The sequence below is a fragment of the Fundulus heteroclitus genome, chromosome 23 (assembly GCF_011125445.2).
Source record: "Fundulus heteroclitus isolate FHET01 chromosome 23, MU-UCD_Fhet_4.1, whole genome shotgun sequence".
Classification (NCBI taxonomy): Eukaryota; Metazoa; Chordata; class Actinopteri; order Cyprinodontiformes; family Fundulidae; genus Fundulus; species Fundulus heteroclitus.
Window position 1 is genome coordinate 16,329,353 of NC_046383.1, and position 15,621 is coordinate 16,344,973.

The window sequence follows — 15,621 nt, forward strand, 5'->3', positions numbered from 1 at the left end:
CGCTGTGAGAATGACAAACAGGGAGCTGCAGAAGCCGTCCAGCACGCAGCATTAAGGTTCCTCAGGTTCTGGTGTCGATCCGGACACTGGAGCCGTCCTGGACTGGTACCGCCTTACCTGCCCTGACTTCTTCAACGGTCCATCAGTACCACCAGAACCTGGAAAAGAGCCTTTCCTGCTCAGCCTCGTCAACACGGACGTCTCTGCAGCAGGAAACTAGGCTGTGAGCCTCTGGGACCATTTACATTTCTTTTAAGACAAAAACAGAAATCTAGAACTCTTGTTTCTAACTGAGTTTAATTAAGGCCGGTGATTTTATTACTTCTATTGTTACTGTTTGTGAAATTTCATTGTTCTATTCATTCAGTCTCTCTTGAAAATGAAATGTTGGACCTAAATGAGAACTCCTGTATAAAAAAAAGTTAAATAAAATAAGAATCCGTGGTTCTGATGGGACAGGAAGGTTCTGTAGCTGACTGACTAGAACCTTCAGGATCAAAGACAGAAAATGGTGATCAGTCAGTCTGGGGGGTTCTGATCAGATCAGTGATAACAGTGGGGGGGGGGGGGTAATCTCTGAGTTAATCAGCTGCACTAACCCCCATCATCACGCCCTCGGACCCCTGACAGTTATCAAACAGAGCGGGGGGGGGGGGGGGGGGGGGGGTCAACAGTGGTATCAATGATTGAATCAAACAGGTCAGCATTAATCGGGTCAGAACCTGCAGGTTTCACCAGAATTCAGTCTACCTGACTGAGCCTCACTGCAGCTGGACCGACACCTGAGGCAGGAGATCCGGTCCAACACGCACCGGCAGAACCAGGATGAGAAGAGACAGGAACTATGTGCATTTATTCTAATATTCAATGATAATCACATGACTCTAAACATTTCACCAGACGGCATCAGAGGAAACGCTACACTCCTGGTCCGGTCCTCTGATCCAGAGTCCTGGTCCGAACCGCTGGTCCAGACTAGAGGCTGACATTGTTTTGGGGATCCCGCGGGATGGGAGTCAGCGTTAGTGAAGACGTGATTGGGACGGTACAGGATTAAATATCAATGGGCAAACCAATAGGAGGTAAAAATAAACTAGGATTGATGCAAAAAAATAAATGAATAAAATATGTAGCTTTGCCGCCATTTTGTAGTTTTTCCAAGAAACCTAAACTATAATGCGAGTCAAAAGAACTACATGACCCAGAAGCCACCAGTGGTTCTGATCTATGTTTTCCGCCCGCTGGTGGAGAACTGGACCTGCAAAAGTTGGATTTACAACGCACAGTCAGCAGTAAGGACTTATCTATTAAACTCAGAGCCGACTGGAAAGTTGCAAATATGAACAAACTTGACCGAGAGTTTAATGTCACAATGTTAACATTCAGTTCCCTGCTGGTAAAACGTGTTTCCTGGATTTATTTTCCAAGAATGTGTTTAATGTCCGATGAATTTATCCGTTCTGATAGTAAATCCTGATTAGTTTAAATGGTTAGTGCAAATGGACAAATACTAATATGCTTGTATTATATTCAACTTTTTCTTTTACAAAACTGAGTTTTTGAACCACTGAGGTTCATGATCTAAATTGTGAAAGTAATGCATTTATGCACTTTTTTGTTAATTCAGTATAGATGTCTTGCTAGATGCAATTTTCTTTACTTTCAGCAATTTGAAACATAAAATTAACTTCATTGTTCAAAGGAAACAATTACTTAATAAATTAGTAAAAGGCAACATTGTACATTTTGTTTATTCAGCTAAGATAGGCATGTTCTGTTTCCTTGTTACTTTTATTATTAATTTATTATTATTCATTTAACTTTAACTGGGCCAGATCAGGCTTACTTGTGCTGCAGCATATTGTGGTTTTAAAAGGTTCCGTTTTCAAACCAGAACATTTTTCTGTTTCAAAGAATCTTTATTGAGGCGTCAGAAAATGTTTTGGGCCGACCAAAATTTTCTCTGCAGTTTGGAGCAGCGCGGCCCCTCCCCCACCTGTTGCTGCACATTGGCTGTCAGCTGGCTGAAAGGCTGCTGCTTCATGCGGTGAAGAACAGTCCGAGTGGAGACTTGAAGCAGCGCCACCTACTGTTCTGATGAAGTTCTGCTGTTCTCTGATTCTGGCTGGGGACCTCATGGATGAACGCTGGGAGAACATCTTAGACATTTGTGTTTAAACGTGTTCTAGAACCCATGTTTCACTAAAGACCCCCTGATCCAGATCCTCCCCAGGTTAAAGTCATCTGGATCAGGACCTTTGGACTTTGGCTGCTCTGTCTCCCAGCCTCAGTTATCTGATTATTTCCAGATAGATCAGCGTCTGAACTCTGGATCCTTCAGACACAACGAGGACCCAAACTGAGTTCTGCTGATAGGCCCGTGCTGGAGCTGAAGTTCTGGTTCCTGCTGCCATTTTATCCTCCATGGACTAAAGAACCGTTCCTGCGACCAGCTGCAGGAACAAAGAGCCCAGAGATCCAGTCCAGAACGGGTCTGCCCTCACTTCTGGGTTCTGCTGCAGCAACACGGGAACCTTGGCTCCCTGCCTGTGAATCTCTCAGAGGGAAAACTGGACTGAACCCAAAAGAACAGGACCACCAGAACAGAGTCCAGAAAACATGGTTCTGACCCGATTCTGGATTATTTGGTTGAAAATTTGCTCTAAAATCTAAACGTTCGTGTTTAAGTAGAACAGAACCAAGAAATCCACTCATTCTGATTTCTGCTGCTTCTGGTCAATCCAGAACCCAACCAGCAGAACCTTGAACCATTCCAGCTGCTGGACTCGGATAAAACCCGTCCAGCTTCAGCTCCTCACACAGAGTTCGGGCTGTTGGGTCAGAACCGGGCTGAAACCCACTGACACACCAGGCAGAACCCTGCTGGGTGCTGAAAGAGCGCCCCCTCTGGAGCAACGGCCAACTGCGTCGTTCTGTCTTTGAGAAGTTTCTCAGAAACTTTTCTTGACCCAAACTTTAACAAAGCAGCAGGAACAAGGCGAGCTGAGGCAAAGTTCCGGCTGTAGAACTCACCTCTATGCGGTTCTGCAGGAACACACTGATGAGGTTCTGCGGGGCCAGAATCACGCTCCTGGTTCTGTTTGCTCAGTTCCTCCGCGCTGTGTTGGTCCCCAGAGGATAAACCCACTCACACCGTCCCGGTTCCGGTCGGCCAGCCGTCAGTCCTCTCTGGGTCCAGGACTCTCTCCTTCTTCTCCTCCTTCCAGCTTCATCTGCCCATCAGACCTGCAGCAGGAGGACTAAAACCGAACCTGGGTGGGTCAATAACCAACAGTCTACCCATCTGTTTCCGGCCTGGACTGTCACAATAAGAGTCCCTGAGGTAGAACCTGGACAACCTGGACCTGGACGGTCAGATTGTGAAACAGTTCCGTGTTCAGTCTGTTGGTTTTTATTTCCGAACTTTAACATTTTACATATTTTTGGGTCCAAGTTGTTATTATCTGGACCGGACTAAGGTTCTAAGGTTCCTAGCAGAAGAACATCATGACCTGGAACATCTGCGGGAGCAGATGAAGAACTTCAAGTCATCCAGGTTAAAAACAGCCTTTATTATGTGACGTCACCAGGTAGTTTTCAAAGGACAATGATCGGACAGGTGAGTTCCGGTGGATTTCTGTCGGTCACAAACTTTCATAATAAAATGCTTTCTGCATGGAAGATCTCTCCAGAGCAGCTCTGATCAGGACAGGAACCACGTATTGGACCTTTGCTTCCTGGAAAGAGCTTCATAAATAAACTGCATTAAAACAAATATATATACAGTGTATATATATCCATACTTACATATATATATATATATATATATATATATATATATATATATATATATATATATATATATATATATATATATATATATATATATTCTCCACATGATGAGAACTGAAATCTTCTTTAAATGTCCCTCTTGTAATGGAGCACTCCTGGTATTACAGCCTCACCACATTTAGATAGATAGATAGATAGATAGATAGATAGATAGATAGATAGATAGATAGATAGATAGATAGATAGATAGATAGATAGATAGATAGATAGATAGATAGATAGATAGATAGATAGATAGATAGATAGAGTCAGTCGGTGTACATAATATGATATGATATAATTTATAATATAATACAATATAATATAATATATGCTGAAAACTAGCGGTATAGAAATAGACTTGGTGGATAGTCAGAGTAAAGAGTCTCCAGCCTTAGAATCAAACAGTTTTTCTCTTTATGGGAATAAAAAGTGAATGTAAATCTATTTTATAATGCTGCTGCTTATTGCCAATCAGTGTTTTATACATACAAGGAATTTGCTTTGGTGATGAGGTGCTCCACAATGACAAATATATAGCTGACAAATAAATCTATAAATATATTAGAATAATAAAGTTGTATTAAAATAACAGAAGAACAATAATAGAATAACAACTATTTGCTGCAACATGTCAGATATTTACGTACATTGTTCCAGGTTTGTGTTATGAAAACATTTCATTGGACCAAGCCACAGTGCCAGCATGCTTCAAGTCTGCCTCCATCATTCCGGTGCCAAAGAAACCTCAAGTCACCTGTTTCAACGACTACCGGCCTGTTGCACTGACTCCCATCATGATGAAGTGCTTTGAAAGGCTGGTAAAGGAACACATCGTCTCCAGTCTCCCATCAACACTCGACCCGTTCCAGTTTGCCTACCGACGGAACCGCTCCACTGAGGACGCCATCTCCTCTGCTCTTCACCTGAGCCTGACACACCTGGAGGAGAAGAACACGCACGTGCGGATGCTGTTCCTGGACTTCAGCGTTTAACACCATCATCCCACAGCATCTGGTGGGAAAACTGGAACATCTGGGCTTCAGCACACCCCTTCAACTGGCTGCTAGACTTCCTCACCAAGAGACTTCAGTCAGTCCGGGTCCGACAGACTGAGGAGAAGACGAAGGAGATCATCGTCGACTTCAGGAAGAACCGGCCTCACCACGCTCCACTGCTCATCAACAGCTCAGCTGTGGAGGTGGTCAGCAGCACCAAGTTCCTGGGGGTGCACATCACGGACAACCTCAGCTGGTCTGTAAAAACACCACGTCACTGGTGAAGAGGGCACAGAAACGACTGTACTTCCTGAGGAGGATGAGGAAAGCCCGCCTGCCCCCACCCATCCTCACGACCTTCTACAGAAGCACCATAGAGAGCATTCTGACCAGCTGTCTCTCTGTGTGGTGTGGAGGCTGCAGTGCCTGCGACTGGAAGAACGTGAGGAGAGTGGTGAGGACAGCAGAAGGGATCATCGGGGCTCCTCTTCCCTCCATTAAAGACATTTCATCTCAGCGCTGCGTGTCCCGTAACATCATCAGGGACCCCCCCCCCCACCATGGACTGTTCTCCCTGCTGCCTTCTGGGAAGAGGTTCCACAGCATCTGCTGCAGGTCCACCAGGTTCTGCAAAAGCTTTTTCCCTGCTGTCATCAGACTGTTGAACTGCTGAAACTGGACTCTGTTTCACATATTTGCACATTTTGCATCATTTCATCCTTATCCAGCAGTACAAATGCTGCCAAACTCTCAGTCTCTAAAATGCATTCTTGCACAATCATTTCTGCACATACAAATGGTTTTTAAGAAATACTCACCTGTACACTTTGATCGCACGCTGTCTCTTTCTCCTGCACTGTTTACATTTCAATTGTTGTACTATTAAATCACTGCTGCACTTTATCCTGTACATTTTATCCTGTAATTTACTTTATCCTGTAATTTACTGCAATTGACTTCAATTTTCAAGCTGTATGCGAACGAAATTTCGTTCTGTACGCACTCTGCGCATACAAAATGACAAATAAAGTTGTCTAAATCTAAAATGTATAACGACAGGAGATATAGTCTACATAAATATGTAATTATACTAATAAATACTAAAGGCACTTTTCAGTAACAAGGCGATTCAACATGCTGTATAGTTGCAGCAAGAGTTGGGGTTCATGCAGGAACCAGAGTTCCTCTGACCCGTCAGTCCAAGCTGATGGACTCGGGGAGGTGGGGGAGGAGGTTTTGGAGACATGTCTTCTGAGCAGTCAGACTCTGGGTCCGTCCATCTGGCAGAACCCGGTTCCCCAGCTCAGCAGCTTCCTGCTGATCAGCATCACTTCAGGTCTGTTGGGGTTTTCCAGCATGAGGAAAACCTGCAAACAAAGATTTAAAGCAAGATTCTGCCCTATTTCAGCTGCTGTGAGTCAGTTTCCTCCTCTGTGCTGAAAATCAGGGCTGTGCAGGTTCTTCTGATTCACATGAGTTACCCCGACTACAACACCCAGAATGCTTTGCTGCTCCTGGCCAAACCTTCCACTCAGACACACAAAACAAAAGCGCCCCCTTGTGGTCTGTCAGGTGTAGCCCGTGGAGCTGCTCTGTCCTCTGAGGGAGGACGTCACAAACCGCCTGGACCTCCTGCGGATGGCCTGGGCCGGACCTGCAGAATAACACGGTCCACTTTCCAGAACCAGGTTCTGGATGGTTTCACTGGCTGAGCTCAGAGAGGGGAATAAAACAAAGCAAAGCTCACGCAATCTGGCAGCAGGACCCGTCACCTGTATGGTTCTGACCTCCAGCGGTCAGGAGAACCCCAGGAACCAGAACCTCAGGAACCAGAACCTCAGGAACCAGAACCCCAGGAACCAGAACCTCAGGAACCAGAACCCCAGGAACCAGAACCTCAGGAACCAGAACCTCAGAATTACATGTCAGGGTTTAACACGACCCACAGGGGGCGTTGCTATAGTCAAAGCTGGGATTTCTGTCAGACTGACGGCATTCCTCTACAACACACACACACACACACACACACACACACACACACACACACACACACACACACACACACACACAGTCAGTGTTCAGCCTGGTACAACAGTCAACAACAAGACAAAGGCTCCGTTGTGTGATCAGACCCACACCACTGTTGTTCTCAGTCTGACAGCAGCACCAGGACGCTGGTGGGTTAGACCCATCAGAACCTTCAGAACCTTCAGGACCATCAGAACCATCAGAACCTTCAGAACCTTCAGGACCATCAGGACCACTGGGACCTGGATCCAGCATGGATTCCAAGCGGATCTCTTCATCCTCTCAGCAGCACAGCCGACTCAGGAAAAAGGTGAAGGAATTGACGACACATCACTGTTTAGCTGTTGAATACCACAAGTTCTGGAGAGTTCTGTTGAGTTCTGCAGCGGGTTCTGTTCGTCTATGAAGTTTGAGGTCCAAAGGTTTAGCAGGAGCACAGAAGCTGCTGCTGTCAGCTCAGCATGAGGGACAGAGCCAGTCCAGGTAAACTCCTGATCTGGCCTCTTTAGCTGTTCTATAGACGTTCTAAAGTTCTGTTGGACTTTTCTTTAGACTTTAGGCTGAAACAAACAAGTTTTTCTGTCTTTACGATGACATTCTTACTTTGTTTATAAAGGGGATGATAAAATGCATCCTGTTGATTTCAGTCTCATTTAATGTTAGCTTACAGTTAACTTACACTTAAACTAGTTTACAGTTAACTTAGTTTTAAGTCATTTAGTTTAAGTTTTAAGTACATTTTTTAGTTAGGCGAGAGTTAGCTTGAAGTTATTTCAAACTATTACACAGCTTAGCTGTGTAATAATTTAACTGCAAACTTTATTTGGCTTGCAGTTTGGCTAAAGCTACTGAGTTAGTTCAGTTAGCTTGAAGGTAGGTTAAAGTTTGGTTTCAATGTGTTCAAAGTGAACAGAAACATAGTTTAACATTAACTAGTTGGTTTACAGTTTGTTTATATTCAGGTTAAATTTTGTTTAAATTACAGTAAGATTAAAGTTGGTTCCATTGTAGTTTACAGTTAATTTTCTGTTAAAATAGTTTGCTGGCATAAAGCTAGGTTGAAGTTGTTTTACAATTAGTTTACATTTAGCCTGAAGTAAGCTTATTTTACGGTTAGACTACGTTTGCTGCTAGTTTTCAGGTAATCTATTAGTTTACAATTAGTTTCCAGTTGCTTAAAAGTCAGAGTTCAGCGTTAGTTTAAAGTTAGTGAATGGAAGCTAAAGTTAACTCAAAATTATGTTGTTTAAAGTTAGTTTCAAGTTAGCATAATGTTGGTTTAAACTGTGCTTGGAGTTAGCTTACAGCTAGTTAAACGTTTGTTTAGGGTTAGTTTAGCTAGTTTACACTTTGCCTAAGTTAAAGATAGTTTCCAGCTAGCTCTTAGTTTACGGTTAGCTCGGTGGTTTTAAAGTAATTCCTTTTTCTGGTATTGGTTGCTGAGTGGTGCTGGAACTGACTGGACTGGTTTGCAGTAAATCTCTGATTTGGAGGAACCCAGCAGAACTGTGGCCTCCCTGGATCTGATGAGCTGTGGGAGCTCACAGCAGGAACACCAGAAGATAGCAGGAGGCAGCGGTGCAGGCAGGTCTCTGTGGCTCAGGAGGACACTCCATGTTCTCAGGGAAGAGCTGGAGGACATAACTGGGAGATGTGTCAAGATCATACTCATCCACATGTAGATAGGAACTAAAAAACAAGACCGTCACAAAAACAGCAGTTCCTTTAATTCAGTTTAGCTTTATCTCTATAGACCCAAATCACATCACGTCATCTCAAGGCTCTTTCCAAAGTCAGACTCCATCAGATCCTCCAGGTTGGTGAGAAAGTTTCCTCTCTAAGGAAACCCAGCAGGTTGCATCAAGTCTCTCCAAGCAACATTCACTCCTCCTGAAAGAGCGTAGAGCCACAGTGGACAGTCGTCTGCATTGTTGATGGCTTTGCAGCAATCCCTCATACTGAGCATGCATGAAGTGACAGTGGAGAGGAAAACTCCCCTTTAACAGGGAGGAGAACCTCCAGCAGAACCAGAACCAGGCTCAGTGTGAACGCTCATCTGCCTCCACCCACTGGGGCTTAGAGAAGACAGAGCAGAGACACAGAAAGCACAGAAGCTCACATTGACCCAGGAGTACTTTCTATGTTAGAGAAGACAGAGCAGAGACACAGAAAGCACAGAAGCTCACATTGACCCAGGAGTACTTTCTATGGTAGAGAAGACAGAGCAGAGACACAGAAAGCTCAGAAGCTCACATTGACCCAGGAGTACTTTCTATGTTAGAGAAGACAGAGCAGAGACACAGAAAGCACAGAAGCTCACATTGACCCAGGAGTACTTTCTATGTTAGAGAAGACAGAGCAGAGACACAGAAAGCTCAGAAGCTCACATTGACCCAGGAGTACTTTCTATGTTAGAGAAGACAGAGCAGAGACACAGAAAGCACAGAAGCTCACATTGGCCCAGGAGTACTTTCTATGTTAGAGAAGACAGAGCAGAGACCCAGAAAGCACAGAAGCTCACATTGACCCAGGAGTACTTTCTATGTTAGAGAAGACAGAGCAGAGACACAGAAAGCTCAGAAGCTCACATTGACCCAGGAGTACTTTCTATGTAAGAGAAGACAGAGCAGAGACACAGAAAGCACAGAAGCTCACATTGGCCCAGGAGTACTTTCTATGTTAGAGAAGACAGAGCAGAGACTCAGAAAGCACAGAAGCTCAGATTGACCCAGGAGTACTTTCTATGTTAGAGAAGACAGAGCAGAGACACAGAAAGCACAGAAGTAGCCGTGAGGTCCTCAGGGCTACTTGGAAACTCTGGAAACCTGTTTAATATGGGATTTAAATGACACGTCTTGGTCGAAAATAACACCAAGATTTTTAACTTTATTACCAGAGGCCAAGTTAATGCCATCCAGATTAAGTGATTGATTAAGAAGTTTATTTTTTGAGGACTCTGGCCCAAAGATTACAACTTCTGTCTTGTCAGAATTTAGATGCAGGAAATTTAAAGTCATCTAGCTTTTGATGTCATCAAGACATGACTGCAGTCGAAGTAATTGATTGGATTCATCAGGATTTATGGATAAATATAGCTGAGTATCATCAGCATAACAGTGGAAATTAATCCCATGCTGTCTGATAATTTTGCCAATCGGAAGCATATATATAGTAAATAGAATTGGTCCAAGGACTGAACTCTGCATTCAGTGTTCACAATTTGTCCTGAGTTCAGTGAACGCCTCACAGCAGCTGATCTTTGTTTTTATGATCTGCCTCAGATTCTGTGGGAGGATAAAAAGTGTGAACTCCTTCCAGCTGCGTCAGAGAGCGTCTGTCACTGAGTGTGGTGTACAGTATGTGGTGCCTGGTGGAGGCCGTGAACAGGGAGCTCTGTGTTGAAGAAGAAGAACTGAAACAAAGACGTGACTTCTTTAAACCCTGCAGCAGCTCCCAGAGTCACTCAAAGCTGCATCTCTGGGTCCTGGCCTGTGTTCTGGACCAGCAGGTCTTTCCTGCTCCATCTGCAGCTGCACCAGGAAACATGCACCAAGCAGAGACAGCAGCTCTCACTCTACAGCGAGGCTTTGGTGTTCCAGGGTGGATGTTTCTTCCCTGTGGTGGTCCAGTAGTTCAGAACATTCTGTTAGAACTTGTCCTGGTGGTTCTCCATCAGGTCCCAGAGGTCTCTGTCTTCAGGCCCGTAGATATCAGGTTCCATCCCGTCTCTGGGTTCCTGTGTTCTGGTATAAACCTGCCTCCCTGTCATTTATCCTCCAGGGAGTCGGTTTCCCTCTCAGCATGCAGAACCTGTCCCTCTGAGCAGGTCCATCACAGGAGGTGTTGCTCTTCCAGGCGGATCCTGCAGGGTCTTCTGGGTCCAGACGGGGAGCTCTGACCCCAGAAAGAACCCAGCAGCCCAGGTTGTTTTCTGGACTCCAGATAAATACAGTCTGAGCCAGGCTGGAGGGGAACAGCGCCACCCTGCCCTTACTGTCCACTCAGTGGTCACAGCAGGTAGTGCAGCTGCAGCTCCGCTCCGCACGGCCGCCCACTGCGCACGCGCAATGAGATGAATGGCCGCTGCACCTGTCAGTCCACCAGGAAGTGTGGCGGACAAATCCTTGGCCGTTAATCCGTGCTCGGTTCGGTCATCGGAGGAGGCTCCCACCGTGGCATGCTGAGCGGACCGGAGCGCTCCGTCTGACCGTCCGGACCAGCCTCCGGGGCTGCCCGCCTCCTCAGCCCGCCTGCAGAGCCTCAGACCCCCGCTGCTGCCGAGCTGAGGCTCCGTGAAGCTGCGTGAAGCTGCGTGAAGCTCCGGGCGCGTCCATCCTGACTGCAATGGGATGCTGCGGGAGCGCGGAGGTAAGCAGGCCGGCCCGGTTCGGTTCGGTCCGGCTCGGTCCGGCTCGGTCCGGCTCGCTGCTGTCCTGCAGCCCCGTGGTCTTTATTCTGGGCGGATATTTAACGGGACCGGACGCTGGTTCTGAAGCGGAGAGGGCCGAGCTGGGATTACGGCCAGCGGCTCCCTAATCCAATTAGAGCAGCTCGGTTACCGAGCCGTTACCGAGCCGCTGCTGGTAAACAACAGGCCCAGCGGAACCTCCCGGGGTTCGGATTAGCCCAGCTGGCAGGGCCCGGTCCGGTTCCGCAGGCCCGCTCAGCGCTCACCGTGTTTGTGTCTGTTTCAGCGGACAAAGAGAGAATGGAGACCGCTGGAGGACCGCAGCTGCACCGACCTGCCCTGGTTCCTGCTCTTCACCGTCTTCTGCGTCGGCATGGTGAGAACACAGAACCCTGATGTTCTGCTGGCATGACTGGACCCAACGGTACCACCCACAGTTAAAGATTCAGCAGAACTTAGAACCCAACGGTACCACCTACAGTTAAAGATTCAGCAGAACTTAGAACCCAACGATACCACCCACAGTTAAAGATTCAGCAGAACTTAGAACCTAACGGTACCACCTACAGTTAAAGATTCAGCAGAACTTAGAACCCAACGATACCACCCACAGTTAAAGATTCAGCAGAACTTAGAACCCAACGGTACCACCCACAGTTAAAGATTCAGCAGAACTTAGAACTTAGAACCCAACGGTACCACCCACAGTTAAAGATTCAGCAGAACTTAGAACCTAACGGTACCACCCACAGTTAAAGGTTCAGCAGAACGTAGAACCTAACGGTACCACCTACAGTTACAGATTCAGCAGAACTTAGAACCTAACGGTACCACCCACAGTTAAAGATTCAGCAGAACTTAGAACCCAACGGTACCACCTACAGTTAAATATTCAGCAGAACTTAGAACCCAACGGTACCACCTACAGTTAAAGATTCAGCAGAACTTAGAACCTAACGGTACCACCCACAGCTAAAGATTCAGCAGAACTTAGAACCCAACGGTACCACCCACAGTTAAAGATTCAGCAGAACTTAGAACCCAACGGTACCACCCACAGTTAAAGATTCAGCAGAACGTAGAACCTAACGGTACCACCCACAGTTAAAGGTTCAGCAACATAGAACCCAACGGTACCACCTACAGTTACAGATTCAGCAGAACTTAGAACCCAACGGTACCACCCACAGTTAAAGATTCAGCAGAACGTAGAACCCAACGGTACCACCCACAGTTAAAGGTTCAGCAGAACTTAGAACCCAACGGTACCACCTACAGTTAAAGATTCAGCAGAACTTAGAACCCAACGGTACCACCCACAGTTAAAGATTCAGCAGAACTTAGAACCCAACGGTACCACCCACAGTTAAAGATTCAGCAGAACGTAGAACCTAACGGTACCACCCACAGTTAAAGGTTCAGCAACATAGAACCCAACGGTACCACCTACAGTTACAGATTCAGCAGAACTTAGAACCCAACGGTACCACCCACAGTTAAAGATTCAGCAGAACGTAGAACCCAACGGTACCACCCACAGTTAAAGGTTCAGCAGAACTTAGAACCTAACGGTACCACCTACAGTTAAAGATGGTACCTTCAGCAGAACTTAGAACCCAACGGTACCACCCACAGTTAAAGATTCAGCAGAACGTAGAACCCAACGGTACCACCCACAGTTAAAGGTTCAGCAGAACTTAGAACCTAACGGTACCACCTACAGTTAAAGATGGTACCTTCAGCAGAACTTAGAACCCAACGGTACCACCCACAGTTAAAGATTCAGCAGAACGTAGAACCCAACGGTACCACCCACAGTTAAAGATTCAGCAGAACTTAGAACCTAACGGTACCACCCACAGTTAAAGATTCAGCAGAACTTAGAACCTAACGGTACCACCTACAGTTAAAGATTCAGCAGAACGTAGAACCCAACGGTACCACCAACAGTTAAAGGTTCAGCAGAACTTAGAACCCAACGGTACCACCTAGAGTTAAAGATTCAGCAGAACGTAGAACCCAACGGTACCACCCACAGTTAAAGATTCAGCAGAACTTAGAACCCAACGGTACCACCAACAGTTAAAGGTTCAGCAGAACTTAGAACCCAACGGTACCACCCACAGTTAAAGATTCAGCAGAACTTAGAACCCAACGGTTCCACCCACAGTTAAAGATTCAGCAAAACGTAGAACCCAACGGTACCACCCACAGTTAAAGGTTCAGCAGAACTTAGAACCCAACGGTACCACCAACAGTTAAAGATTCAGCAGAATTTAGAACCCAACGGTACCACCCACAGTTAAAGGTTCAGCAGAACTTAGAACCCAACGGTACCACCAACAGTTAAAGATTCAGCAGAATTTAGAACCCAACGGTACCACCCACAGTTAAAGATTCAGCAGAACTTCAACCAAAATAAGCTTACTACAGCATTACTATATCAGTACTACAGTGCAGAATTACTACTGTAGTATTACAGAGATACTACTGTAGTATTACAGATACTACTGTAGTATTACAGAGATACTACGGAGGCCCAGAAGGCTCACACACTGGCAGCCCGCTTCTCCGTGAGGGACGGGCTAAATGCTGAGGACACATTCAATTCAATTCAATTCAATTTTATTTATATAGCGCCAAATCATGAAACATGTCATCTCAAGGCACTTTACAAAGTCAAGTTCAATCATATTATACAGATTGGTCAAAAATGTCCTATATAAGGAAACCAGTTGATTGCATCAAAGTCCCGACAAGCAGCATTCACTCCTGGGGAACCGTAGAGCCACAGGGAGAGTCATCTGCATTGTACATGGCTTTGCTGCAATCCCTCATACTGAGCAAGCATGAAGCGACAGTGGGAAGAAAAACCACCCATTAACGGGAAAAAAAACCTCCGGCAGAACCGGGCTCAGTATGAACGTTCATCTGCCTCGACCGACTGGGGTTACAGAAGACAGAGCAGAGACACAACAAGAGAAACAAAAAAGCACAGAAGCACACATTGATCTAGTAATCTGTTCTACATTAGATGGTAGTAGCGGGTGATCCGTCTTCTCTGGATGATGTCACAGTTAACAGAACGCCAGACCAGGTGTACCTACTATGAAGAAAAAGAGAGAGAGCAAAAAGTTAAAAGCTGAAATGACAACAGTCATTTCAATGTAATACAATGCAAAACTGGAGAACAGTAGAACTCAGTAGAGTGAGAAAAATAGACCCTGATGTCCTCCAGCAGCCTAAGCCTATAGCAGCATAACTATAGAGGTAGCTCAGGGTAACATGAGCCACTCTAACTATAAGCTTTGTCAAAAAGGAAAGTTTTAAGATTAGTCTTAAAAGTAGACGGGGTGTCTGCCTCACGGACCAAAACTGGGAGTTGGTTCCACAGGAGAGGAGCCTGATAGCTAAAGGATCTGCCTCCCATTCTACTTTTAGAGACTCTAGGAACCACCAGCAGACCTGCAGTCTGAGAGCGAAGTGCTCTGTTAGGAACATACGGGGTAATCAGAGCTCTGATATATGATGGAGTTTGATTATTAAGGGCTTTATATGTTAGAAGGAGAATTTTAAATTCTATTCTTGATTTAACAGGAAGCCAATGAAGGGAAGCTAAAATTGGAGAAATATGATCCCTCTTGTTGATTTTCATCAGAACTCTTGCTGCAGCATTTTGGATCAGCTGAAGGCTTTGAACTGCATTTTGTGGAATTCCTGATAGTAAAGAATTACAATAGTCCAGCCTTGAAGTAACAAATGCATGGACTAGTTTTTCAGCATCACTCCTGGACAGAATGTTTCTAATTTTGGCGATATTCCTGAGGTGAAAAAAGGAAACTCTGGAAACCTGTTTAATATGGGATTTAAATGACATGTCTTGGTCAAAAATAACACCAAGATTTTTTACTTTATTACCAGAGGCCAAGTTAATGCCATCCAGATTAAGTGATTGATTAAGAAGTTTATTTTTTGAGGACTCTGGCCCAAAGATTACAACTTCTGTCTTGTCAGAATTTAAATGCAGGAAATTTAAAGTCATCCAGCTTTTGATGTCATAAAGACATGACTGCAGTCAAAGTAACTGATTGGATTCATCAGGATTTATGGATAAATATAGCTGAGTGTCATCAGCATAACAGTGGAAATTAATCCCATGCTGTCTGATAATTTTGCCTATGGGAAGCATATATATAGTAAATAGAATTGGTCCAAGGACTGAACCCTGTGGTACTCCACAGGTGACCCTAGAGTTTGAGGAAGATTTATTATTAACATGAACAAACTGGAATCTGTCTGACAGATCAGATTTAAACCAGCCTAATGCTTTCCCCTTAATCCCTAAAGTATGTTCAA

At 45.2% G+C, this 15,621-nt stretch overlaps 2 protein-coding genes and 1 long non-coding RNA gene across 7 annotated transcripts in view; 1 reads left to right on the forward strand and 2 right to left on the reverse strand.

The window, feature by feature from the left end:
• abca1b (ATP-binding cassette, sub-family A (ABC1), member 1B) overlaps positions 1-3,263 on the reverse strand; it is a 49,805-nt gene extending 46,542 nt beyond the window's left edge. Inside the window, exon 1 of the mRNA XM_036127051.1 lies at positions 3,034-3,263. The gene's annotated coding sequence lies outside the window, so the exon portion shown is untranslated. The remainder of the gene's footprint in view (positions 1-3,033) is intronic.
• A 3,782-nt stretch (positions 3,264-7,045) lies between these two features.
• slc44a1b (solute carrier family 44 member 1b) overlaps positions 7,046-15,621 on the forward strand; it is a 31,863-nt gene continuing 23,287 nt past the window's right edge. For 3 of the 5 annotated variants that reach the window (XM_036127015.1, XM_036127014.1, XM_036127013.1), the window contains exons 1-2: positions 7,111-7,167; positions 11,552-11,641. In XM_036127015.1, the coding sequence (XP_035982908.1) occupies positions 7,111-7,167; positions 11,552-11,641 (147 nt within the window). Of the gene's footprint in view, positions 7,168-10,874; positions 11,226-11,551; positions 11,642-15,621 lie in introns of those variants that run through there. The other 2 variants (XM_036127017.1, XM_036127016.1) reach the window with 2 other exon arrangements.
• Positions 11,658-12,957, reverse strand: LOC118557296. The gene is made up of 3 exons (XR_004927780.1): positions 12,882-12,957; positions 11,955-12,656; positions 11,658-11,815 (listed from the first exon to the last, which is right to left on the reverse strand). It is a non-coding gene; the product is annotated as an uncharacterized LOC118557296 (long non-coding RNA).